Below are 24,407 nucleotides of genomic sequence, written 5' to 3'. Positions count from 1 at the left end.
GGCGTTGCCAGGACATGTTGGTGACGTGACCTTGGAATAGGCGGTTTCACACCTGTCTGTCTCTTTCCAGTCTGGGAACGGCTCAAGGTCTCCAGACTAAGATAGAGAGGACTCATGTGACTGCTCCTTGGAAAATCAAGTGTGCGTGGCCTGAGTTCCTAGCATATAATTTGAGAGTCACTGGAGGTCACTGAGTTCAACTTCTTCATTTTACAGGATAGGAAACTGGGGCCCGGAGGAGAAGGGTCTTGTCCAGGCTGAGCCCGGCCTGGGACCCAGTCTTCTGACCCCAGCGAAGAGTCCATCACCCGTCATGGCCCAGGGGCGCTGCAGTACGGCTGCTGCCTGAGTCACCTCTACCCACGACCCGGAACGAGGGGGATCCCTGACAAGTCCCAGGAAGCAACTCCCTTTCACAGGTGAGGGGACCGGCCCCAAACCACACGCGAGTGAGTCCCCATTCTCGATTTCCTCGAACCTTCGCTACACCTTGTTACGGGCCAGCGGGCAGCCCAGTGGGAGGCCACCTGTTGACCACGGCCGTGAGCAAACCCGCGAAGCCACCTGGCGGGGGGAACACAGGCTTGCCCGCGCCCGTGGGAGGAGTGAGCGCGCGGGCGCCGCGCAGGGCGCGTGCGCCGCAGCCCCGGGCTCCCATTGGCTCCTGCGGATTGGGAGGCGGGGCCGTGAGCGTCGCGTTTCCTCCGCCCCAGCTTCCGCGTCGCAGCCCCGGGAGCCGGTGCTTGAGCGGGTTCCGGAGTCCTCGCCCACCCCGGGGCGGGAGCCAGAGCTGGGGGTCGGGCTCAGACCCGGAGCGTGGGCTGAAGCGGCGGGCACTGACTCCCCGCGAGGTGAGTGCGCGGCGGCGCCCTGCGCGGGTTCCCGCCCCGGGTGGGAGGGAGGGCGCCGTGCCTTGAGCCGGCATCCCGGCCGGCCGAGCTTCGACCCCGCTCCTGACCATCAGCGCCCTGACCCCTCCCGCCAGCCTCGACCTAGAGGGGGCCGAAGAGCCACTACTCTGCCCACCGGTGCCTCTGGCTAATGCTGTTCACCTTCGCAGATCAGCCGGGACTCCGCCCTTCTTCAGTGGGAGCTTGAGGGGCTCCCCAACCCTCAATCCCTGGATCCCCCAGGAACCGTTCTTTCTCTTTCTCTCTGCAGATGGACGGGACAGAAGGCAATGCTGGGCAGCCGGGCCCCGCTGAGCGGTCCCATCGTAGCAGCGTGTCCTCCGTGGGAACCCGAGGTGGGTCCCTGTCCCCATCCCCTCCCATCTATACGGAGCTGGGGCCCCCGCCCTGGGGAAGTGGCCCTGGCTTGTCATCTCTTTCATTAGAGAGAATTTTCTATATTCATTAACAAATAAGGTCTGTGGAGGGGTGGAGAAGTGGTAGAAGACAGTCAGAGCTGCTGGGCTTTGTCACTAGGCTGTTGGCCAAGGTGGGTACCGTTCTCGAAGCCCCGTTTCTCATTTGTAAAAGGAGCAAGTCTTGCCGAGCTGTGAAATTCAAACGAAATCTCATGAATGGAAAGTGACGCGGTCAGGTTCTTTGATTTCTTTCTGGCAAACAGCGGTTTGAAAGCACGGATCATTATTTTCATTTTATAAGGAAGGAACTTGGGCCCTAGAGAGGTTATTAAGTCACTATTTCCTGGAGCCTGTCCTGCCTCAGTTGTCCCTACCTGAAACGTGAGTCTGAATCACAGCCTCCTGGAGATGATTTTATGGTCCGTCAAGAAAGTAGCGGTTACGGCAGAACAGACTGGAAATCCAAAATGCGCTTTCACTTGTGTCAATGATAAACTACGCCTTTGCCTTTCATAGGCTTCACCCCCATTCGACCCACAGCCATGTTTTGAGAGAGGGGTGTTCGCCCTGCTTTGTAGATGAAACAACTGACGTTGCTGAAGTCAGCCTGCTTAGCCAGGGCCCAGGCTAGGACTGGGATCCAAGTGTACGGGCCTCCAAGCTCCTGTCCCTTCCACAGTCCCTCAGCTCCAGGGATGGGGAATTTGAATCTGGCTGCTCTTCCAAGGGTTTCCCTTCGGCACCAGCTTCCGAATAAGAATGCTATGGGCTGTCACAAGTAAAACCCAACTTTTTAGGCTGTATTTTTCTTGGCCTCTTCTTTTTTTTTTTTTTTTTTTTAAGATTTTTTGTATTTATTTGACAGAGAGAGATCACAGATAGGCAGAGCAGCAGGCGGGGGTGGGGGGGGTGGGAGGAAGCAGGCTCCCCGCTGAGCAGAGAGCCCGACGTGGGGCTGGATCCCAGGACCCCGAGATCATGACCTGAGCCGAAGGCAGAGGCTCAACCCACTGAGCCACGCAGGCGCCCCTCTCCTGGCCTCTTTAGACCGTCCTGAAAGGCTATGGTATTGAGTCCTGAGGCGTGACGAATCCTATGGGAGCTGAGCTCTGGAAATTGCTTTACCCCGGGGGCAGCTTTAGGAACCCTCAATTCCGTCTGAGGCTGAGCCAGAGAGAGACAGCTACTCGCCTAAGGATAACAGTGGGTTGGCAGCTCTCCTGCTTCCCAGCCTGATATGCCAACTCCTCTAATCTCAGGATGGGTTCAGCCTGCCTCTGCCTCAGTCCCCACCTGTGGAATGTTCTCTGTCAAGGAAGAAGCCCAGCAGAGTCCTTGGGGCTGCCAGGAGAGTGTGTGGGAGTGCAGTGGCCAGCCTTAGTTTGAACCTTTGGGAGTTAGAGTGGGGCTAGGTTGGTCCCTGGGCCAGAGTTGCAGGGTTTCTGGGTGGTTTGAGGGTCTCGAGTAAGTCTTAACAGCGCTCTTCACAGGGTCCTTTGGGGCTGCTGGGGCACTGTCTCTGGGTGTAGCCTTGGTCACCCCAAGGTGCAGGGAGGGGCCTCCGGCCCCAATGGGGGGTAGAGGGGTCCCATGCCTAGGGAGCGGGCCCAGCTGACCCCGCCTAGCCTCCGTTGCAGCAGCTGATGTGCTGGTGTACCTGGCGGATGACACAGTGCTGCCCCTGGCCGTGGACAACCTGCCCTCGCTCAGTGCCCATGAGCTGCACCGGGCTGTCCGTGAGGTCCTGCAGCTCCCGGACATCGCCCTGGACGTCTTCGCGCTCTGGCTTGTGTCCCCTCTGCTGGGTAAGGCTTGGCAGTGAGAAGCCCAGGCTGGAGGGTCAGAAGGGCAGTGACCAGGGGCCGGGGAGGGGATCGCTTCTGAAAGCTCTGGCCGCTGTGCATCAGGAGAAGGTGGGACCTAGGTGTGACCTACAGCTCGCCCCCACTTTTAGGCCCCAGAGCCCCGAGAGGACGCCTGGCTCTTCTGCTCCCCCCTTTTTTCTCTCTGCTTGTGGCCGAGGAAGGGTCAGTCCTGGTCCTCAGCCTCTGTGGTGCTGGAGCCTGGGGCATCAGGCAGAGCAGGACTAAGGGACAGGGAGGGAAGGGATCCATGCTCGTGGAGCACGTGGTCTGTGCCGCAGCCTGAGTGGGCATTTCTTGAGCGAAATCCCTCCTTACCCTCATGGCCCCGCTCTGTGTTGCAGATGAAGAAGTTGGCGGTTTGGAGTGATGGGTTCCGTGAGTAGTAGGAGTCAGATCAGAGTGGAAGGGGGTCAGAGGAGAGGATGCCCCAAGAGGCGCCAGGGCCAGGCATATCTGCTGAGCTGAAATACTTTCCTTTCTTGTAGAGGAACCGGGGCAAGAAGCGGGTGACTGGTCCCTCAGGGCCCCTAGCGGTTACTTCTTTCTTGACACCAGTGGGATTTGTGCCTCTGCCCTACAGGGAGGATCTCTCCCAGCCTAGTGGGGGAGGGAATGCCCCTCCCATGTGTTTCCATCCTGTCCGTGCCCCCCCACCATGGAAGCTTCCTGTACAGCTGCTGCTCTCACCCACTCTCTTCCTGCTGACACGTCTTCTCTGTCCGTTCCCCACTCAGCTCAGCTGCCCTTTTCTCAGCCTCCGGGTCTTGGCCCAAATGGTGGGCCCCTTGGTTTGTATCTTTGGGAAGCCGGGGGTGGCTCGCCCCTGTGCTGCCTCAGGCTCCCTGTCCCCGCAGCTGGGCCTCTTGTCTGCTCCTCCTGCTTCCTCCGCCCCCACTCCCTCCTCATCGCATTCCTGCTCCCCCCCACCCCGCAAGAACATGAATGGGCTGCCTGTGTGGCCAGCAGGGTCACTCTGGGCCACCGCCCTGTTGGGAACGAGGGTGGCTAGAGGCCCCGGCATGAAGTCAGCGCCCACTTGGTTCCCAGGCTGGGTTTCAGGAAGGCCGAGAGGCCATTTCAGCGCTGACTCAGGTCCCTCGGAACCCTTGGCTGCCCCCGACTCAGAGTGGGGTAAGCAGTGACAGATGGCCCAGGGCTCTAGGGTAGGGGCAGGGCGCTGTTGGCTGGAGCCACACCGCAAGCTGGATGTTCGGGGAGTTTGTCCTTCTCAGTGCCCTCGTCGCTCTGTATGGAACCAGTTCCAGGGACCATCAGTTTCATTTGGGTGAAAGTCTCCAGATGGGAAGGCCCCATCGGAAAGCATGTGGGACCACGGGGCTGGTGTCATGCTGTGATCCTGGGAGTCCTCTGAGCTGCTGGGGTTCGGGATCAATGCTGGGCCACGGGCAGAAGGAAGGGCACCGTTGTCCCGGGTCCACTCCCCTCAGTGTCTTCAGGGGTCCCAGCTGGTCAAATACCCTGTTCACCTCACAAGTATGTGTAGAACCACACACACACACACACACACACACACACACCCCTACCATGCTGGCTGGCACTCTAAGCACTGGGGACACTGGGAAGCAGGACTAAAGGTGTCCCGCTCTCAGGGTCCTCTCAGTCTAAAGTCTGGTACAGGAGCTCGGGTCCTGGTTTAGCCGCTAACTCTTGGGGGCCTTAGGTGAGCACTGTCCCTCTTTGGGTTTCAAGTTTTCCACCTGTCCTTGGATGGTCTCTGTGCCGTCCAGCTCTGGTGTCCTGGGAGCGTCCAGGCAGAGAGCCCACAGTGGCCCCCCCGGGTGACCGGGTCGGTGGGGTTGCAGAGGGAGACTCTCCTGGAGGGGAGAGGACGCTGCTGCTGGGGGTGCATGGCCAGTCCCCCTTCTGGGGAGGGGTGAGGCAGGGGTGGGGACAGATGGGTGTGGTCAAGGATCCACGTTGGAAATAAGGGTTGAGGAGCCACTGGGGAATCTGAATGGGAGAAACGGAGAAAGGGGTGTGAGGAAGCTGATTGCGGGGGGGGTGCTGCGGGCAGGAGGGAGGCCAGTGTGGGGATTTGTGGCTCCTGTTTTGGGTTAGCATCAGGGACCAGATGGAAGTCCAAAGAACAGAGATGGGGACTCTTAGCTTTAAGCTGGCGGGATAAGGCACTGGGCCCTCTGCTGGGGGGTCAAGAGGGGAGATAGGGGTCAGAAGCGAGTCGGAAGGCAGGGGAAATCAGGTGACGGCGTAGATGTTGCCATTCCCTGCTCCTTGACCTCCGGAAGCCATGCTCATTCATCACTGATAGCTTGGAAATCACCTCTGACTTCTCAAAGGCCATGGTCACTGGCACAGGAGATGAAAGCTCTTTCTCGTTACCGTTGAGTCTTGGGCCAGCTGGCTGCCCAGAGTCAAGGGGCTGGGCATGAGCGGTGCACTTGGCCATTCTGCCCACCTCCGTGAGGGCCTGTGGACGGGCCCGAGGTACGGCAGTGAATGGGACAGAGCCACTCTTGTTGAAGTGACCTGAGGATTCACTGGCTAGTGGGGCAGTGACAGGGGGTGACATCAGATAGTGGTAAATACCGTAAAGGTAACCAAATCAGGGTGCAGTTGGCGTGGAAGGTGCCTTGGTAAAGGGTCTGCAGAGGGAGACACTAGAACTAAGACCTAAGCCAGCCAGCCACATGCGGGTCTTGGGGGAAGAGAGTCTGAGGCAGGAGAAACAGCAAGTGCAAAGGCCCTGAGGCACCGACGAGCTGGGAAGGTTCAAGTGACTGAAGGGAGGCCTATATGGCAGGAGCAGAGTGGGAGAGGGAGCAAGAGGGAGATGAGCTGGGGAGCCGGATGCATGAAATGGACGGCTGGCGCTCCTGGGGGAGATGCCGGACGTGGGGCCGGCTGAGGGGGAGGCCCAGGCTCTGCCAGGGGCAGGGGAGGGCGGCCCCTCGGGCCTTGGTTACCAGCTTTGCATTCTGCTTCCTAATGGCCCTGGGGGATTCATCTGTACCTGCATCCCTGGCACCTTCCGTCAGCCGTAGCCTCTCCGCTCCAGCCGACCCTCGGTGCCAGAGGGAACGGTCAGAGGCTGGCGCTGCTTGGAGCCTGACGCTCTCTCCCTTGTGTGACTTCAGACAAGTAACTTAACCTCTCTGAGCCTCATTTCTCCCTACACATGAAATGAGGGTAGTGTTACCACAGGGCAGATGCACATCATCTACTTGAAGTCCTTCTGGAAGCTTCTACCCGCTCAGTTAATGCTGGCCATGACTCGGGCACCAGGGCAGAGGGGTTTAGTCAGTTGAGTGACCCACACTTGGTTTCGGCTCAGGTCGTGAGATCGAGCCCCGCATTGGGCTCCGTACTCAGTGGCAAGTGGGGGAGGCAATCCGCTTGAGATTCTCTCTCTCCCTCTGACCCGCCCTCCCCACCCCCTGCATGTGCGCACACACGTGCTCTCTCCTCCTCTTTCTGTTGCTCAAATAATAGATAAATAAATCTTAAAATAAAACAAAGCTGCCGGCCACGACTGCCACCACCATGGCTGTGTCCTCGCGGGGCCGTCGTACCGCTCCGAGGCGCAGACGAGCCACTTCCTCTCTTCCGCAGAGGTGCAGCTGAAGCCCCGGCACCGGCCCTACAAGCTGGGCCGCCAGTGGCCGGAGTTGCTACTGCGCTTCACTGACGCGCCCGACGACGACGTGGCCGCGGGTTAGTGCTGGGCCCACCTGGGCCTCCCCGGGCGGCCACAGCCGCTCCGGGCAGCCGAGGCTCCTCGATGCCGGAGGTCGGGCCCAGGGAGCGGGGAGGCCGAGCGCTTCCAGGGGCGGGGGGGAGGGCAGTCCCTCGGGCCCCTGGGCCTCAGTTACCAGCTTTTACGGGTTCCTTGGGGGGAAGCCAGGAGAGGGTGGCGTGGGGGGACAGCAAACACGTCGAGATAAGCCAGGTGTCCCACTCTCGGGACGGCCCTCGGGTTCTGGCAGTCGTGGTGCGGGAGGGCGGCACCGGACCTGTGCAGGGAGAGGGCTGGGCCGGGCTGGGGGGGGCCAGGCAGTGACCCCCAGCCTCTCTCCTCAGATGAGCCTTCCCTGCAGTTCCGAAGGAACGTGTTTTTCCCAAAGCGGCGGGAGCTCCAGGTGAGGCCGTGAGCCCCGGGTGGGACCACCCATCTCCGGTGCCCTGTGTCCCTAGACCCCTGGACACGGGTGCGGCGGCCCAGCTGAGCGGCCCCTCCCCACCCCACCGGCCCACAGATCCACGATGAGGAGGTCCTGCGGCTGCTCTATGAGGAGGCCAAAGGCAACGTGCTGGCCGCACGGTACCCGTGCGACGTGGAGGACTGTGAGGCCCTGGGCGCCCTGGTGTGCCGCGTGCAGCTCGGGCCCTACCAGCCGGGCCAGCCCACAGCCTGCGCCCTGAGGTGAGGGCCGGTGTGACCCGAGGCAGGGGCCCGCGGTGGGGAGGGCTGCCCTGGAACCCTACTTCCAGGTGATCTTCCAAGATCTGGAGTCAGGAGACCTCGGCCCTAAGGCTGGCCCTGACACTGTGTGGCCTTGGGCAAGTCACCCCTTGCCCTCTCTGAGCCTCCTTGCCAGCTTCGTCCCAAATTCCAGGTATGAGGCTCCATTCCTCACACACCAGCACGCTGGCTCTGTGCTTCCGTCTCCTCAGCCACGCTCCTCACTGTGCAAATTGACTGTGCCCTGGGAGCAGACCAGGCCGCTCTCTGATCTCCGTGAACCATGATCCTGAGGGTCACAGATAAACGCGGTGGAGAGAAACTTCAGCACGGCCTGTTCCTAGGCCCCGCCCCCCAGCAGTGCAGGGAACAGTGTTGGAGGAGGTGATGTGCAGAGACAGGGCCCTGTGCCGGGGGGACTGGCATCCGGGGCCTCACACAGACCACCCTGCTCACCGAGCCTGAGGGTTCCCGGCAGGGGCTGGTGGCCAGAGGAAGCCCGGCCCTGGGGCGTGCCTGCTGCTGTTGCCCCTGATGGCCAACGCAGCCCAAAATGTGTCTATCTGAAGGACTTTGTCGGCCCGAGTAACGGAAAGGTCCAGAGGTGGTCCAGGTGTAGCGGGCTCCGGCTGGGTCCCCAGACACCTGTCCTTGTTCCCAGGGCACAGCCCCATGCGCTCAGGGCCAGCTCGCGCTCAGGCAGGCCAGGGAGCCACAGCAGTTACGTATTGGCGGGAGAGGTCTCTCCCCTCACACACCAGAGTCCTCAGACTCACTCCGACGTCCCCTTCCCCTGGCTGAGCCTCAGGTCCACCCAAAGGGGACACCATGGCCAGGGTGCTGATGGGCGAGCCCTGAGCCTGCGCAGACCCGTGGATGGGAGTGGGGAAGGCTGGGTTTCTAGATGACAGGCGAAAGCTATTGCTGGAAGAAGGGATGTGGGGGCACAAGCAACAAGTGCCCCCAGGAGCCCCGAGAAGGGTGATGGCCCCCTAGACACCCCTCCTCATACCACCCTACCTCAGCCCTCCCTCTGGCCCAGCCCGCCTTTGCCGGTGGCCTGGGGCATTTTGTCGTGCAGAAGGCACAGCAGAGCCCCCACCCCTCTGAGGTGAGAATGGCATCCTCCGCGACACTCGGTGCCAGGCCCAGGCCAGTGCACTACCATGCAAGTAGCAGTTAGCATCCTTATTTGATCCATGGAGAACCTCCGAGAAGGTGCTTGCTGCTCCAAGACAGAGCTCCGGCTGAGTCGGCCTCGTGGCCAGCGCACCACCCGCACTGCCTGCCCGGGAGCCTCGCGGTTACCCCGGGCTGCCTGCTTCACGGTTGTGTTACTGGAAACCTCTTTTCTTTCTCAAACCTGTGCTGACAGATTTTGGGTTGGTGGTGGGTTTTGTTTTTGTTTTTAATATATCCGTGTTTGGCAGAAAATACGTGGAAAGCTGTAGGTCACTTGCCTCACGGTTTTTTCTTTGTCAGAGTTCCACTAACTCAGAAATCTAAACTTTCCTGACTCAGGGCCGGGGCGCTGTGCTGAAACCCTCCAGCCACGGGCTGTCTGGGCGGGGGGCCTGGTTGCAGCTCCCCTTTTGGTCTCCTGGCCTGCCCTTTAGGCCAGTCACCCACCAGGCGTGCTTGCTGGGCCCGCGGTGCTGGTCCGGAGCGGTGCTGGTCCGGGGCCTCGCTTGCCCTTGCCCAGGAGCAGGCCACACCCTGAGGCCCTCAGCCCCGGAGCCCCTCCTCATGCCGGGCCCCCATCTTCCTTCCTCTGCAGGGAGAAGCTGGACTCCTTCCTCCCCGCCCACCTCTGCAAGCGGGGCCACGGGCTCTTTGCTGCCCTCCGGGGCCGAGGGGCCAAGGCCAGCACAGGCGAGCAGGGACTGCTGAGCGCCTACTGCCAAGTGAAGGAAGCGGCCGGCAGTGACGGCGAGCACGGGGCCTCCCTGAGCCCCCACTACCGCGCCTACCTCCTCAAGAGCCACGAGCTGCCCTTCTACGGGTAAGCGACAGCCCAGCACTCTCTCTTGGCCTTGGCCAGCACAGCCCGCCAAGGTGCCTGTCCCTGCGTCATCCAAGCTCTATTGTCATGTGAGGTGTGTCTTCACACCAGCACCTTGGGCCCCACGGGTACGGAGCTGGACGCCTGTCCTCCCCTCGCTCCCGTCACAGGCCAAGCCACCAGACAGGTCCTCTGCCGCCACCTGCCACAGCCGCGGGGTGGGCAGACCTGCTGACCTGTTGAGCCAGTTCTGCCCTCACACTGTCCACAGCGGCTCGGCGGCTCTCGTTTACCTACTGGTGGCTCCTCGGTGCTACCGGTAACTCGGTAGCAGAGAGGCCTGGCCCGTGCCTGGTGAGGCTGACGTTCCGGGGGGACAGGAGACGGCAGCAGAGGTGGGAACGGACTGCAGGACGGCAGGGGCCGCAGCCGGGTGACCGGTGAGGACAGCGTGACAGTACTCCGCTAGGGAGCTGCGGCTCAGGCCAGGCGGTGGGGACATCGGCAGGGAGACGTGGTCAGGTGCCGGAAACGCTGCGGGCAGAGTAGGCAGAATTTGCTGGACAGACGTGCGGTGGAGCGAAGAAGACAAGGAGACGGGATGCCACGGGGTCTGGTCTGTGCGACCGGAGGATGGCGTCGCCAGCTGAGCTGGCCCGGGCCAGGGCGCAGGCTGGGGAAGGTCGCGGGTTTGGTTGTGGATGTGTCCATCTAGAGATGCTCGCGGCATACTCGGGTGGCCATTCTGAGCGGACGTGTAGGTTTCTGAGTCTAGAGTCGGGTCATAATGGGTGGGTATCAGCATCTGGGTGGTTTAAAGCTGGAGCCCCAGGATTTGGCCGAGGAGGTGGGTGTGGACCAGGCACACGGAGGCCCCGGGCCGGCGAGGCGGGCAGGCGGGTCTCTACAAGCCAGGCCAAGGGGAGTGGCAGGGCAGGAGGAAGTGACCGGGCGTCCTGTGCTGCTGCTTCCCTATGTGGCCGATAGTGGACCTTGGCTCCAGCATCACGGGGTAGCACGGGGTGGAGGAGGAGTGAGAACAGACCGGAGACAGCAAGTGTGACCAGCGCCTTCAGGGGTCAGCGCCATGGAACGGAGGCAAGAGATACAGCGTTTGTGACTGGAGTGGGAGAGAAGGTCTTTAGTTTTTACGGTGGGTGAAGGGTGTGTGTGCAGACAGCGATGGCGGGTGAGAGTCGGGTAGACGAAGACAGGCAAGACAGCTTCTCTGGGTCACTTCAGTGATCTGTGAAGTCGGCATCTCGTCATCGCGGACCTTGTCGAGGTCTTGAAGGAGCAGGGACAGGAGTGAGGCTCTTCATGGGAATCAGAGGCAGCACGTGCTTGTGTCCAGGCCCGCCTCGGTGCAGGGGTGCAGGCAGTCACAGAGCGGGACTCGGCGTGGGCTCTGGCTGAGCCTGGTGCAAGCGGGCAACGGGCCAGGCAGCCATGGGAGGGTGAAGGACATGACAGGACCGGGGAGAGGGTGGCAGCTCAGTGAGATGGCATGTCTGGGTCCCTACACCGTACCCTTCCCAGTGTCGAGCCCCAAGGCCTCCCAGGGTGGCTGCTGCTCCCTCATGGGCCCCCCACACAGGTGCAGCCGGATCCCACTGCTGCTGAAGGGTCTTGGCCTGACAGTGGGCTGCAGGGCTCTTCCCACCCTACCATGGCCTGGCCGCCTCCTATAGCCTCAGCCCGAGTCCTGGGGCTCCTGGCTGTTCCCCGGATGTAACTGGCTACCCCACACCCAGATTCGTGCTCTTCCCTCCTTCTGCGGTGCACACCCTCCCCTGTGCCCCGCAGTTCCTCCCCTCCCGTTCACACCTTTCTGTCCTGCACGACCAGCACCGATGCCGCCACTTCCAGGAAGCCTTCCTCCCACCCCACTCTCAGTTTTCATTGAAACTTCAGTTACCAAAACAGCTTAAACGTCTCATGTGCCCGGGACAGGGCCTGGCCAGAGCACCGTGGCAGCAGAGCCCAGACCCTGGACCGTCTTTTCCTGGTGCCTGAGGTGACAGGCTAACAGCGGTTCCCCTCCCCAGGTGCGCCTTCTTCCACGGTGAGGTTGACAAGCCGGCCCAGGGCTTTTTGCACCGGGGCGGGCGGAAACCAGTGGACGTGGCCATCAGCCTGGAGGGCGTGCACGTCATTGACAGCAGGGAGAAGGTACCTCTAGCTCACCCAGGGTGGGAACTGGGTTGGGGGGCAGGGGGCCTCCCTGGAGATGGCGTGGGGTCCTTACCCAAGCCTTCACGGTTCCCCTGGGCCCGTGGTTGGCCTGGAGGCAGACTGGGTGGCTGGTCTGTTCTCCCATCCTCTGATGTCCCTGGGGCTTTCGGGGCCATCCGCGAGCTTCCTTGGGGTCTGCTCTAGATCAGCCTCTCTGGCTAGCGGGCAGGGGGAGGCTGCAGCTGGGATTAAACCTCTGAGTGGAGGGAGTCTGGCATGGTCTGGCTGCTCTGTTGGACCAGTGGCTGGAGACTAGTTTGCATTTTCCAGAAAAGCCTCAGGACCAGCAGCTCTCCTGAGTCCCGCTTCTCCCCGCCACCCCCCACCCTTCATGTCTGGCACAGGCTGACTCTTGGTTCCCTGTGTAGAAGGTCGTGTCAGCATCCCACCCCGTGGGGTGATTTCTTTGCACTTGGGCAGGAGTCTCTCCAAACCAGCAGGAAGGTGTGGGGTGACTGCTGCTTGTCTCCAGAGTGGGACCCCAGCACCTCCCTGTGCCGGTGCTGGGCCCAGAGCCCAGGGGCTCGGCCTCCTGCTGAGATGCCACCCAGCTGGGCTCTGGGTCAAGTGAGGGAAGATGCGGGTGGGAGGGGCGACCTTCCCAGCTGTCTCTAGAGTCAGCCTCGGAGGTAAATAGCCTGGCCGGGTGTCCCCTCCTGGTGGCCCCTGAGCAGGATGGGGAGAGGAGGGGACTCTGCTCAGCCGAATCCAAGCCCCGCGTCTCCCTCTGGGCAGCACGTCCTGCTGGGCCTGCGCTTCCAGGAGCTGTCCTGGGACCACACGTCCCCCGAGGAGGAGGAGTCTGTCCTATGGCTGGAGTTCGATGGGGACAACGAGGGCACACCCGTCAACAAGCTCCTCAAGATCTACTCCAAGCAGGTAGTGGGTGTCGCCTGCACGGGTAGGGATGGGGTGGCCAGGATTCAGGGCGCCCCAGACTGTTGGAGGCTCCAGGCTGACCCACAAGGGGGTGAGCCGGCTGCTGAGGGCCTGGGGACCCTCAGCATCCGCTGAGGACATCCGCTGAGCCGGGGCCACCATTGAGAGTCAGAAGGCCTGGGCCTCCCGGTGCTATGTGAGCAGCCCACACTGCCCCCCGTCCTCAAGAACCCCCGGGAGTTGGGTGCTCTCGGAGGAGGAGCGGGCGTGGCAGGGCGAAGGCCCCACCGTGCCTGGTGGTTCACTCCGGTCACCCAGCCCTCACCCCCGCCCCTCCTGCTCCCAGCCCCGTTCATGGCGCAGGCCTCCCTCCCACACTTCGTCCTTTCGTCTCAGCACTGACATGGGTCGGGACTCCTGTCCCCAAAAACACACCTCCACCCCAGCCACCATCTGGGGTCTCTGGACCCTCCCCTCCTCCACGGCGCCCGTCTGCAGCCAGCCCGCACCCCTGCACCTCCCAGCCGCCAGCCCAGTGGCCCCTGCTTTGCCAGAGTGCACGCATCTCTGTCCTCCATCCCCTCTCAGCTTGACCGTGAGCTCTTGGACCCTCCTGTCCCCTGCCATAGCTCCTGTGACCCAGTGCCCTAGCGTCCCTGAGCTCTTCCCTCTCACAGCTCTGATACTGGGCTCGTCCCACCTTTTTGCCGATGACTCCATAATTTCTACATCACTAGGCTAGACCTCTTTTTTATTTTTATTTTTAATATTTAGTTTATTTATTTGAGAGAGAGAGAGAAGGGATGAGCAGGGTGGAAAGGGAGAGGGGGAAGCAGGCTCCCCGCTGAGCAGGGAGCCCGACGCGGGGCTCGATCCCAGGACCGAGCCGAAGGCAGCGGCCCAACCCACTGAGCCACCCAGGCGCCCCTCCTTATGTTTTTGTCCTTTATTTTTCAGTCCGTTTCATTGAGGTATAATTTACAGCCATGTTAGAGTCCGTGCTGATGCATTAACGTGCCTGTGTGACCGGCACAGTCGGGTGGAGAACAGCGGATTTGCTAACATCTTCCCAGCTGCGACGTGTCTGTTCACAGCTTTTGTCAGTTTTTTATTGGGGTTACTTGCATCGCCCCCCAGTGTCTGCATGGCTTTTGTTGGCATCTCCCCCCCCCCGCCCCCAACCCGGGAGCTCCAGGCGCTCCGCACCCTTGCCTAGCACGTGGTCTGTGCCAGTCGTATCTGCCAGTCCCACAGATGCCAGGGGGTGACCTGCCACTGCCACTTCCATGCCCTTGTCCTCATGACCCGTGATGTCGAGCACCTTTCCGTGTGCTTATTCACCGTCCAGACATCGTCTCTGGCGGAGCGTCTGCTCAGATCACCGGGCCGTGTTTCCACTGGCTTCTTTTCTTCCCAAGTTGGGAGTGATCGTTCTGTATCTGGCATCCTTTATCAGATACATTTTGCGAATCTTTTAGCCTGTGATTTGATTTTTCATTTTCTTAATTTTTTTGAAGAGATGTTTTTAATTTTGATGGAGTCCATTTTATCAATTGTTTTTTTTTCTCTTAGAGTTTGTGCTTTGGCTTCCTAGGAAGCCTTTGCCTAACTCCAAGTCACAAAGATATTCTGTGTTTTCTTCTAGAAGTTTTTTAGTTCTTTTTTTTTTTTCTTAAGATTTTATCTATGGGCACCTGGGTGCCTCTGTCAGTTACTCGTCTGCCTTTGGTTCAGGTCATGATCCCAGGGTCCTGGGGTCCAGTTCTGCATCCGGCTCCCTGCTCAGTAGGGAGTTTGCTTCTCCCTCTGCCTCTGCTCCTCCCCCTGCTTGTGCTCTCGCCCTGTCTCTGTCAGATAAATAAATAAAATCTTAAAAAAAAAAAAAAAAGATTTGGGGCACTTGGGTGGCTCAGTTGGTTAAGTGTCTGCCTTCAGCTCAGGTCCTGGGATTTAGCTCTGCGTTGGGCTCCCTGCTCTGTAGGGAGCCTGCTTCTCCCTCTCCCTCTCCCCCTGCTTGTGCTCTCTCATGCGCTCACTTTGTCTCTCTGATAAATAAATAAAATCTTTTTAATAACATAAAAAGATCTTTTAAATAAATGAAATTAATAATATTGATATTATATTAATATTACTTTGTAATATTAATATATAATAAATCTTTTTAATAAATAAAAATATTCTATGTATTTGAGAGAGAGAGAGAGAGCGCACGCACGTGCATGTGGCGCACAAGCGGTGGGGAGGGGGCAGAGGCAGAGAGAGAGAGAAAAGCAAACTCCCCACTGAGCAGGAAGCCTGACATGGGGCTTGATCCCAGGATCTGGAGATCATGACCTGAGCTGAAGGCAGACACTTAACTGATGCCCCCAGAACTCTTAATAAAATTTCAGAAACTAGACGTTTTATAATTTTAAGTCTGTGATCCATTTCAAGTTGCTTTTCTATGTGAAGCGTGATAATGTAGCTCAAAATTCTCTCCCTTTTTTCTTTCTGTTCCAGTGTTGTTGAAAAGATTGCCCTCTCTTCATTGAATTGCCCTTGTGTCTCGGTTGCAGTTCAGTTGGCTGAGGGGTGTGGGTCTGTTTCTGGATTATCTGTTCTGTGCCCTTGATCTCTGTGTTTATCTTCCACTAATCCTACTGTATTGATCACTGAAACTTCATAGTAAGTCTTGAAATCAGGTAGTACAATTTCCAGAACGTTGTTCTTTTTCAAATTGTTTTTGACTATTCTCATTCCTTTGCATTTCCATTTAAATTTTAGGATAAACGTGTTGATTTCTACCCTTCCCCCAAAAAGCCTCCTGGGATTTAGATTAAGATTACATTGAATCTGTAGATTAATTTGGAGACAGTTGACATCCTAAGTCTTCTAGGCCATCGATTTGTCCGTCTCCATTTGTCTTTGATTGTTTTCACTAACATTTTATAGTTATCAGCATACAGATACTGAATGTCTTCTATTTTACTTACCCCTAAGTATTTCTTTGCTTTGCTTTCTTTCTCTTTGTGGTGCTACCATAGATGGCACTTTTTAAAATTTATTTTTATTTATTTGTTTTTTAGTGACATAAAAGTGTATTCTTCTCTCACGTAACATTATGGCTAGGCGGTCTAGTCCAGATCTGTTATTGTGAACTCAGAGTCCTTTAATCTTATTGCCTGCAATGCATATTCTCTTAATCTTAAATTCACCTCATGGGGGGGGTGCCTGGGTGGCTCAGTCATTGAAGAGTCTGCTTTCAGCTCAGGTCATATGATCCCAGGGTCGTGGGATTGAACCCACGTCGGGATCCCAGTTCTGGGGCAAGCCTGCTTCTCCCTCTCCCACCCCTCTGCTTGTGTTCCCTCTCTGGCTGTCTTTCTCTGTCAAATAAATAAAATCTTAAAAAAAAAAAAAAAAAAAACACCTCATGGTCCAGGATAGCTGCTTCAACTCCAGCCATCACATCTGCATGCTAGACAACAGGAAGAAGAGGAAGGGAGGAACACCGTGACTTTTCATTTCAGTTTTCAGTTGTTCATTGTGATATGTAGGCATGGCAGCTGATTTTGTTACCTACATACTGATACATCCTGCCACTTTGTTAAACTCACTCACTGGTTCTAACAGTTTTGCTGCAGATTCTTTGGGGTTTTCTCTGTAGACAGTTGTGTCATCAGTGAACAGGGACAGTCATGTTCTGGCCTTCCAGTCTGTGTGCCTGTGTCTGTCCGGCCTGATGGCACTCTGTTGGACGTCTAATACCGTGCTGAGCAGGTGTGGGCAGACATCCGGATGTGCTCCTGACCTCGGAGGGAATTACATTCATTCTTGCTCTAAGTTAGTATATTGGCTGCAGGTTTTTCAGAGACACCGTCGTCAGGTCGAGGAAGTTCCCTTCTGTTCCTGGTTTGTCAAGCTTTATCTCGGATGGATATTAATTTTGTCACACGTGATGTAGTTTTAATGGCGGGCTCCCTGCACCTCGGGGAGCGTCGTGCTGTGATTGAGGCTTTGTCCCAGGGGCCTTAGAGGGCTCCCTGTTTGGCTTACAGCCCGGGGCCTCTGTCCCCGCTGGCTGCCCGCCTGTTCTCCAGCCCACTGCCTGCTCTGCGTGTGGGGTCTCTCAGTGACGAAAGGAGGCAGCTGTGGGGAACGGGTGCTGGCTGGGTTGTGTTCCTTCAGGGAGGCCTCGGGCTGCACTGGATGGGGGCAGATACCAGCCACGTCGCTGTCCCCGTGGGGCCATCAGCCTGGCCGCTGACCCTGCTCCTCCTGTCGGTCCCCTTCTTGGGCATATGGATCCGCCTCGGTCGCTGCCGTATCCCACGGCCTGTCACTGCACCAGCACGGGATGGGCGCTCGGTAACCCAGGGACGCCGCCCGCTGACAGCTTTCTGTCTCTGGACCCATCTGACCCCTAGGGTCCCCATCACGTGGTGTCCAGACCGTGCTCACTGCCATCCGGTCACCTCCCCTTTTCTGGCAACAAGTGTTACACGTCAGGTTTGTTGAGAAGGTAGCGTGGTTGAAGAAGGGCCCGGAGGGAGCCACCCACCCGCACCCCGTGGTCGGACCACCCCCTTCCTCATCGGCCTGCAGGTTCTTCTCTCAGACAAGTCTCCTCCATTCCTACAACCCAGAAAGCCCCGCCTGGGCCCTCTGCCTCCCTTCCTCGCCCTCCAGTTACCGCTGAGCTCCCCCCCCCCCCCGCCCCCGGCCCGATGGCAGCAGCCTGGGGCGCTTGGCCTTCCCGGCCTGGGCCTTCTGCCTAGAAAGCTCTTTCTTACCCACCCCGCCTCCCAGAGCTGAGACGGGGACCCCTGCTCCTCCCTTAGGACTGACATCCATCAGGACTGCCCTGTCCCCCGGCCCACAGGCACCTGACTCTCCCCTTCCCCTGCCTTTCTGGTGTAAGTGGTGTTTGTTTCATCTCTGCCCCACCCCCAGCAAAAGGGGGGGTCCATCCTGCTCCACAGAGTACGGAAAGGCTGGGTCTCGGGGAGACCTCAGGTGGCCCCTCTCTCCTCCCCAGGCCGAGCTGATGAGCAGCCTCATCGAGTACTGCATTGAGCTGAACCAGACTTCAGAGCCCGCCGCCCCCCCGGAGAACGTGTCCGGCGCCCCCTCGGCCGCGGGCTCCCTGCCGCCCCCTGCTCAGCGCCCCCCTCTGCGCAGGCAGGGCAGCGTGGTGAGCAGCCGCCTCCAGCATCTCTCCACCATCGACTACGTGGAGGAAGGTGAGCACGCGCGCACGCACGTGTGCACACCGCAGGGAGCCCCGGGGACCGCGAATCGGGGGTCCAGCTGGCAGGGGCCTAATTGGGGGGAGGGGGTAAAGCCAGGGGAGGGTCACGTCTCGTGAGCTCTGGGGCCCTGGCGGGAGGGGTCCTTTTCTGTCCCCATCACTGCCGTGTCCACAGATATGTTCCCCGCGGCCGTGTCCGGACGGGACACGCTGGAAACTCCCCATGTCCCTTATTTGAGGGGTGGGTACAGAAGCAGCGGGGCCACGTCCGGTGGAGTCGGGGCAGCGGGTACACGGGCAGTGTCTCAGACCGGGCCCTGGAGCAGACACATTTGTGGAAGAACTGGTGACGTCCGGAAGGCTGTCGTCCAGTCAGCTGTGTGGCAGCGTGGTTCATTTTTTAATTCTGGCAAACATGCGGCGGTAACGGAGGGAGCCAGCCAGCACCGAGAGAAGCTGGATGAGGGGCAGAACACTTTGTATTCTCATCTCTGGGCCTTCTCGATAAATCCAGAATTATTCCAAAATAAGAAGCTTTTATTTTTTTTTTAAGATTTTATTTATTTTTTTGACAGAGAAAGACACAGCAAGAGAGAGAACACAAGCAGGGTGGGTGGGAGAGGGAGAACAGGCTTCTCGTGGAGCAGAGAGCCGGATGCGGGGCTCGATCCCAGGACCCTGGGATCATGACCTGAGCTGAAGGCAGACGCCTAACGACTGAGCCACCCAGGCACCCCAAGAAGCTTTTAAATGTAGTAACTAAGACCTGGATTTAAGTAGCAAGATGTAGGGGCTCCTGGCTCACCCAGTCAGTGGAGTGTGCAACTCTTGATGTTGGGGTTGTGAGTTTGAGCCCCATGTGGGGTGTGGAGATTACTTAGAAATAAAATCTTTAGGGGCGCCTGGGTGGCTCAGTGGATTAAAGCCTCTGCCTTTGGCTCAGGTCATGATCCCGGGGTCCTGGGATCGAGCCCTGCATCAGGCTCTCTGCTCGGCAGGGAGCCTGCTTCCTCCTCTCTCTCTGCCTACTTGTGTTCTCTGTCTGTCAAATAAATAAATAAAATCTTTAAAAAAAAATCTTTAAAAATAGATTATTAGCAGGGGACGCCTGGGTGACTCAGTGGGTTAAGCCTCTGCTTTCCGCTCAGGTCAGATCTCAGGGTCCTGGAGTTGACCCACATGTCAGGCTCTGCTCAGCAGGGAGCCTGCTTCCCCCTCTCTGTCTGCCTGCCTCTCTGCCTACTTGTGATCTCTCTTTCTGTCAAATAAGTAAATAAAATTTTTTAAAAATCTTTAAAAATAAATAGCAAGATGTTCACAAAATAAGGCCAAGTAATAAAAATCAGGTAGCAGGACTGCCCCACGCAAGAGTGCATCCATGTTGTAGGACGAAGGAGACCCGCCCACCACAGTGGTAAATTTGTGTAACTTCAACTTTTTACTTTGTGTTTCTTTGTAGTATTTACATTTTTGACAACAAGCATGTCATTTTTTTAAAATATTTTATTTATTTGAGAGAGAGAGAAGGCATGAGCAAGGGGAGGGGGTTTGGTCCCAGGACCCCGAGATCATGACCGGAGCCGAAGTCAGATGCTAGATGCTTAGCTGACAGAGCCAGCCAGGCGCCCCAAGCATTTCATTTTTATAATCAGGAAAAGCAAAACAATTTTTCTATAACATAACCGTTTCTACTATCATAGTCTTTCTTGGTGTGGCTACTAGGCGTCACCCAGCTCCCTGTTGTGGGACACAACAGTTCCAGTTTTCGGCCACTGCAGACAATATAGCTATAAATCCGGGCTGGGAATCTGAACCGCTTCCTCGGGATAAATTCCTAAAAACAGGGCTGTGATGTCCCACAGTGTGCGCATCAGCCTTCCAGTCCCTCTTGAGCACACGGCAAGAACTTGTTCGGGTCGGTGTTCGGATACTAGGGAGGTTGGACCAATTTCATGTGCGTGGTCATTTCTGTTTTCTTCGTGGATTATTGTTCATTTATTTGTGTTGCCTTGTTTTATTTTGATTTTTATTTTTTTAAAGATTTTACTCATTTATTTGACAAAGATCACAAGTAGGCAGAGAGGCAGGCAGAGAGAGGGGGAAACAGGCCTCCCACTGAGCAGAGAGCCCGACTCTGGGGCTCGATCCCAGGACCCTGAGATCATGACCTGAGCTGAAGGCAAAGGCTTAACCCATTCAGCTACGCAGGCAGGCGCGCTGTTGTTTGATTTTTAAAATTGACAGCTATGTGAATGTGGTGTATGTGTTACAGTCAGTGAGTGTGGATACAGTGTATTAACTAAAGTCCCTTCACCTTAGCCTAACGTCCTCTCCAGCCGCAGGCTCCCAGGCGGGACGCCCCACTGCATTTGCTCGTCAGGTCTCTGTAGGCGCTGCTGGGCTGCGAGGGTTTCTCAGATTTCCCTGGGTTTTGGTGACCTTGAACGTTTGGAGGAAGACCGCTCGGGATAGCATAGGAGGCCACGTGACTGGAATTGGCCTGATGCTTTCCCCATCCTTAGGCGGGGGTCGTGGGCTGGAGAGGAAGGTCCCAGAGGTAAAGTGCCATTTTGATCTCATCCTATCAAAGGTGCGTGATCAACATCACTTAGGACGGTTGGTATTGACCTTGTCAATACCTGAAATTTGAACTTGTGAGACTTCTTTTTGACTTACTGAGGCGCACCTTCGGCCCGCCGTCCGTACTGCAGGTGTTGTTATTTCTTCGGTCTGTTCTTGAACCGGTTTGGGCAGAAGGCCCTGGGACAGCGTCGCTGGCCCGGCATCGAGTGCAGACCCGGATTTGCCTGTGATTCGGGAGGCGGCCCCACGGCTGGACGAGCTACCGTGTGGGCCGCCGGGGGGCCTGGACCGCCGCACCCTCAGCGAGGTCCTCTTTTTCCCGTGACAGGTCAGCAGATCAGGCGGGTGAAGCCAAAGCGCACCACGTCCTTCTTCAGCCGGCAGCTGTCCACCAGCCAGGGGAGCTACACCGTGGTGCAGCCCAGCGACAGCCTGGAGCAGGGCTGAGGGCCGTGGCGCCGGGCAGGGGGAGGGCACAGGGGGAGGCTGCCCCTGGACCTGGCCCAGCGTTCGTCTCCCAGAGGGGCAGGACCGGGCTGCGGCTCTGGGGTGGGGCAGGGGGGCTCCCTGGGGAGGGAAGGAGCGGCTTCTGCCTGTGAGGGTCCGCGGCCCGCGCGGCTGCCGGGGGGACCCCGCAGGGTCCTGCCTGCCCCTTCCCCTGGACTCTGCCCCGTGGCTGTCTCAGGACCATCCGCGGAGGCTCTGGCCTCCTCCTGCCAGCCAGGGACTTGCCCTTGTGCCCCTCTCAGGATGGACAGTGTCCCCTGCTCTGCGGTCCTCGGGGTCAGCGCGGACGGCAGGGGGCCGCCGAATAGGATTTGGGACCTGTAGGTCCAGTGTGGGTCTTTGGTCTTTTCCCCGGACTCTGGTGACCGCATCCCCACATTCCTTCGGCCGCATTCCACCCACGCTGCATGTCTGGGGACGGCCCCGTGGGGCGGCAAGGAGGCAGGCAGAGAGAGGGTGACCGTCTCTGGATGGCTGGAACTGGAGGGAGCCAGGCAGGGCCTGGCTCGGGGAGCCCTCTGTGCCCTTCACTCAGGCCTCGTGCTCAGGACACATTCTGACCGGAAGGAAGTGCCTTTTTGCCAGCCTTTGGGGACAACACGGTGCCAGGAGGTGGATGTCCCGTGTTTGCTCTTTTTTCATCCACTCCCGTTCCATGAAGCCTGGGAACTCTGGGGTAACTTGAGGAGGAGACCCCCACCCACCTCAGAGCTGCCTGCTCTCCCTCAAGGTGGCGCCGAGGTGTCCATCCGCCCAACCCCAGGGGTGGCCTGTGCGTGGGGACATCCCACGCGAGCTGGTCTCCTCTTTCCAGGGACGTTGTAAGGAGGCTGGACGTGGTGGTGAGCGTAGCTTTTCCCCCTGCCTCACCCTCCTGGCTTCTCCCAGAAGAGCCAGCCTAGAGGGGGTAGAGGAGGGCGGGCCCAGCCCCTCTGCGCCTCCACGGTGGGTCCACGGCCCTCCCGGCACTTCTGAGACTTTGCGCGGGGAGGAGGCCCAGCCCGCCTGAGCACTGGGCTCTGCTTTGCCCTCCCTCCCTGTGGAGAGCTCTGGCAGAGGAAATGCAGACTGGCCTGCCGGCTCAGATGTTCCGAGGTGGGCTTGCCTCCGGCAGCAGGGACTCTGTTGTTTGTTATGATAAATGGGCATCCCCAGCCTTTTGGAATTTCCCACCCAGGGGCCATCTCATCCCCCTTCCTGGAGTCACTGGACCGGCGCCTGGCGCCCAGCCCTCTGGCTCTCTCCTCCCCCTCGCTGTTTAGACCCAGGTGAATGCTTATCTGTCTGCTGGGCTGGCGGCTGGCGGCTGGCGGGGGTGGGCGCAGGCACATGACTTGTTTTCACTCTTCAGTCTCTCCACTGTTATCTGAGCATCCCTTGTGTGCCATGACCTTTTCTGCCTGCCCTTTGGGACAAAGCAGTATTTTACCAAGTGCCCTTTGAATATTCTCGTTCTTTTGTATCATGTGACTTCTTAATAATAAAATAAATTTCCAGCAAACTTTGGGTGGCTTACCTTATGAAATAAACTAGTGTGTTAATTACACCCTGGGAGTCAATTACAGGCTGCTGGCGTGCTTTGTAGTAAATATTCATCAAGGTACTCAGCTCTGTGAGCTGCCGAGCTGAGCTCGATAGAGAGAGCCCAGAGGGACGTTCTCCAGTCTTGGTGGTCGGTCAGGGACTCCCAGGCTGAGAAGGTCCAGGAGGGGATTGGGGGTTCATGGTAAGAACCAGGCAGGGAGGTCTGCAGGGAGGCAGGGGAACAAGGAGCCGACAGTGGGCAGGCTAGAGCCTTTGTCCCTGTCCCCTGAGCCTAAGCCATACAGTCATGGCCTGTTAGACCCCCTGCTGCCCTGGTCCTCCTCACACCCGAGAATGGGGGCCCCCAGGCACAGTCTGGACTGCAGCACCTCAGCCGAGAGGCCAGAGAACCCAGAGGGTTTGGGTGATTCTCCTGCTCACGCTGAGGGCTCCTCGTGCCCCGGGCCTGGCCAGGGGCAGCTTGTTTGCCACAGGTTCCGGTGTAGGTAGGCACAGGCTTTGGCCCTGGGGGGTAAGCACACCATTTGGGGTTTGCAGTTCACACTGTGAACGATTTGGGAGCTCAAAGGAGCCAGCCACGGGTCTGTGTGGCAGCGAGGTCCCGGGACTAGGCCTCTCCCCTAGCATGACTTCTGGGGGGGTCCTCCATCCGGCAAGGGCAGGGTGGTGCCACGACCGTGGACACGTACATGAGCCTCCACTTGACCTTTAAGACGGGACTGGTAATAGTACTGTGACTAGGGACGCCTGGGTGACTCAGTTGGTTAAGCGGCTGCCCTCTGCTCCGGTCATGATCCCAGTATTCTGGGATCGAGTCCCGCATCGGGCTCCTTGGTCAGCGGGCAGCCTGCTTCTCCTCTGTCTGCTCTGCCAACTGCTCCCCCTGCTTGTGCACGGGCGCGCTCTCTCTCGGACAGATCAATAAATAAAATATTTTTAAAAAAAAACCAAAACCAGTACTGTGACTAGGCACTCCGTAGGTCTTACCATCATCTAAAACTCCTGTGTCTGGAAGCTGGCAGGGCTGACAGGACCCCCTGAGAGGTCAGGGCCTGCTGGCGGCATGGACACCCCCACTCTGGTGGGTAAGGAAGTGCCAACACCCCGAAGCCTGGCTGACCTGGAGCCCCTTCCTCTCATCCATGTGCCGTCAGCCCTCACCACCTGTGGCTGCCCGAAAAGATGGGCACAGCCTTAGTGGCTTAAAACCACACACATTCCATACCTCACGGTTCTATAGGTCAGAAGTCTGAACTGTCTCATTGTGCGAAGGTCAAGGTGCTGGCAGGGCCTCATTCCTTCTGGAGGCTCTGGGGGCGGGGCAGGGCGGGGCGGGGATCCATTTCCTTTCCCTCTGCAGCTTCTAGAGGCCACCTGCACCTTCGCTGGTGCCGTTTCTCCATCGTCCCCTCCAGCCAGTGAAGGCGAGTGACGTCCTCACATCTCTCTCTCTCCTCTTCCAAGTTAGGGGCCTCGGGATTACCCTAAGCCGGTGTGGGTAATCAGGGACCCTCTGTCTCCGCGCTAAAGCCAGCTGAAGGGCACCTTCCCTTCCTCTTCACCATATAACCCAACATGCCCAGGCTCTGGGGATCAGGACGCAGACATCATGGAGGGACCCTATTCTGCCTCCACGCCGCCCCTCCCGCCACAGCCCTGCTCCTCTGTGAGCTCCAGGTCGGCCCCTTTGCCTCCTAGGCCACCTCTGACCAGGCCTCGTTCCACTCCCCGCCCGGGAAGCCAGGGGAGCCACCCGTCCTGTCGGTGGGCAGGCTCCAGCTGACTGGGGGAGCCCCTTCCGCGACCACCAC

The 24,407-nt window shown here is 58.4% G+C and overlaps 1 protein-coding gene across 2 annotated transcripts; it reads left to right on the top strand.

Moving 5' to 3' along the window:
* Positions 1-734: 734 nt before the first annotated feature.
* On the top strand, positions 735-22,602 carry FRMD8 (FERM domain containing 8). Of its 2 annotated transcripts, none has more exons than XM_080817597.1 (11): positions 735-851; positions 1,162-1,246; positions 2,950-3,114; positions 6,766-6,867; positions 7,234-7,292; positions 7,410-7,576; positions 9,393-9,617; positions 11,666-11,789; positions 12,588-12,731; positions 17,749-17,953; positions 20,873-22,602. In XM_080817597.1, the coding sequence occupies exons 2-11, from the start codon at positions 1,162-1,164 to the stop codon at positions 20,989-20,991; spliced, it is 1,395 nt and encodes a 464-aa protein (XP_080673723.1). In that variant the 5' UTR covers positions 735-851; the 3' UTR covers positions 20,992-22,602. The 2 variants fall into 2 exon arrangements, with proteins under 2 accessions (XP_080673723.1, XP_080673722.1); XM_080817596.1 differs by having other exon boundaries at positions 2,947-3,114.
* Positions 22,603-24,407: the final 1,805 nt, after the last annotated feature.

The sequence above is a fragment of the Martes martes genome, assembly GCF_963455335.1.
Source record: "Martes martes genome assembly, chromosome: 10".
NCBI lineage: Eukaryota > Metazoa > Chordata > Mammalia > Carnivora > Mustelidae > Martes > Martes martes.
The sequence above is the reverse complement of the archived record's forward strand: the minus strand, read 5'-3'. Positions and strand labels throughout refer to the sequence as shown.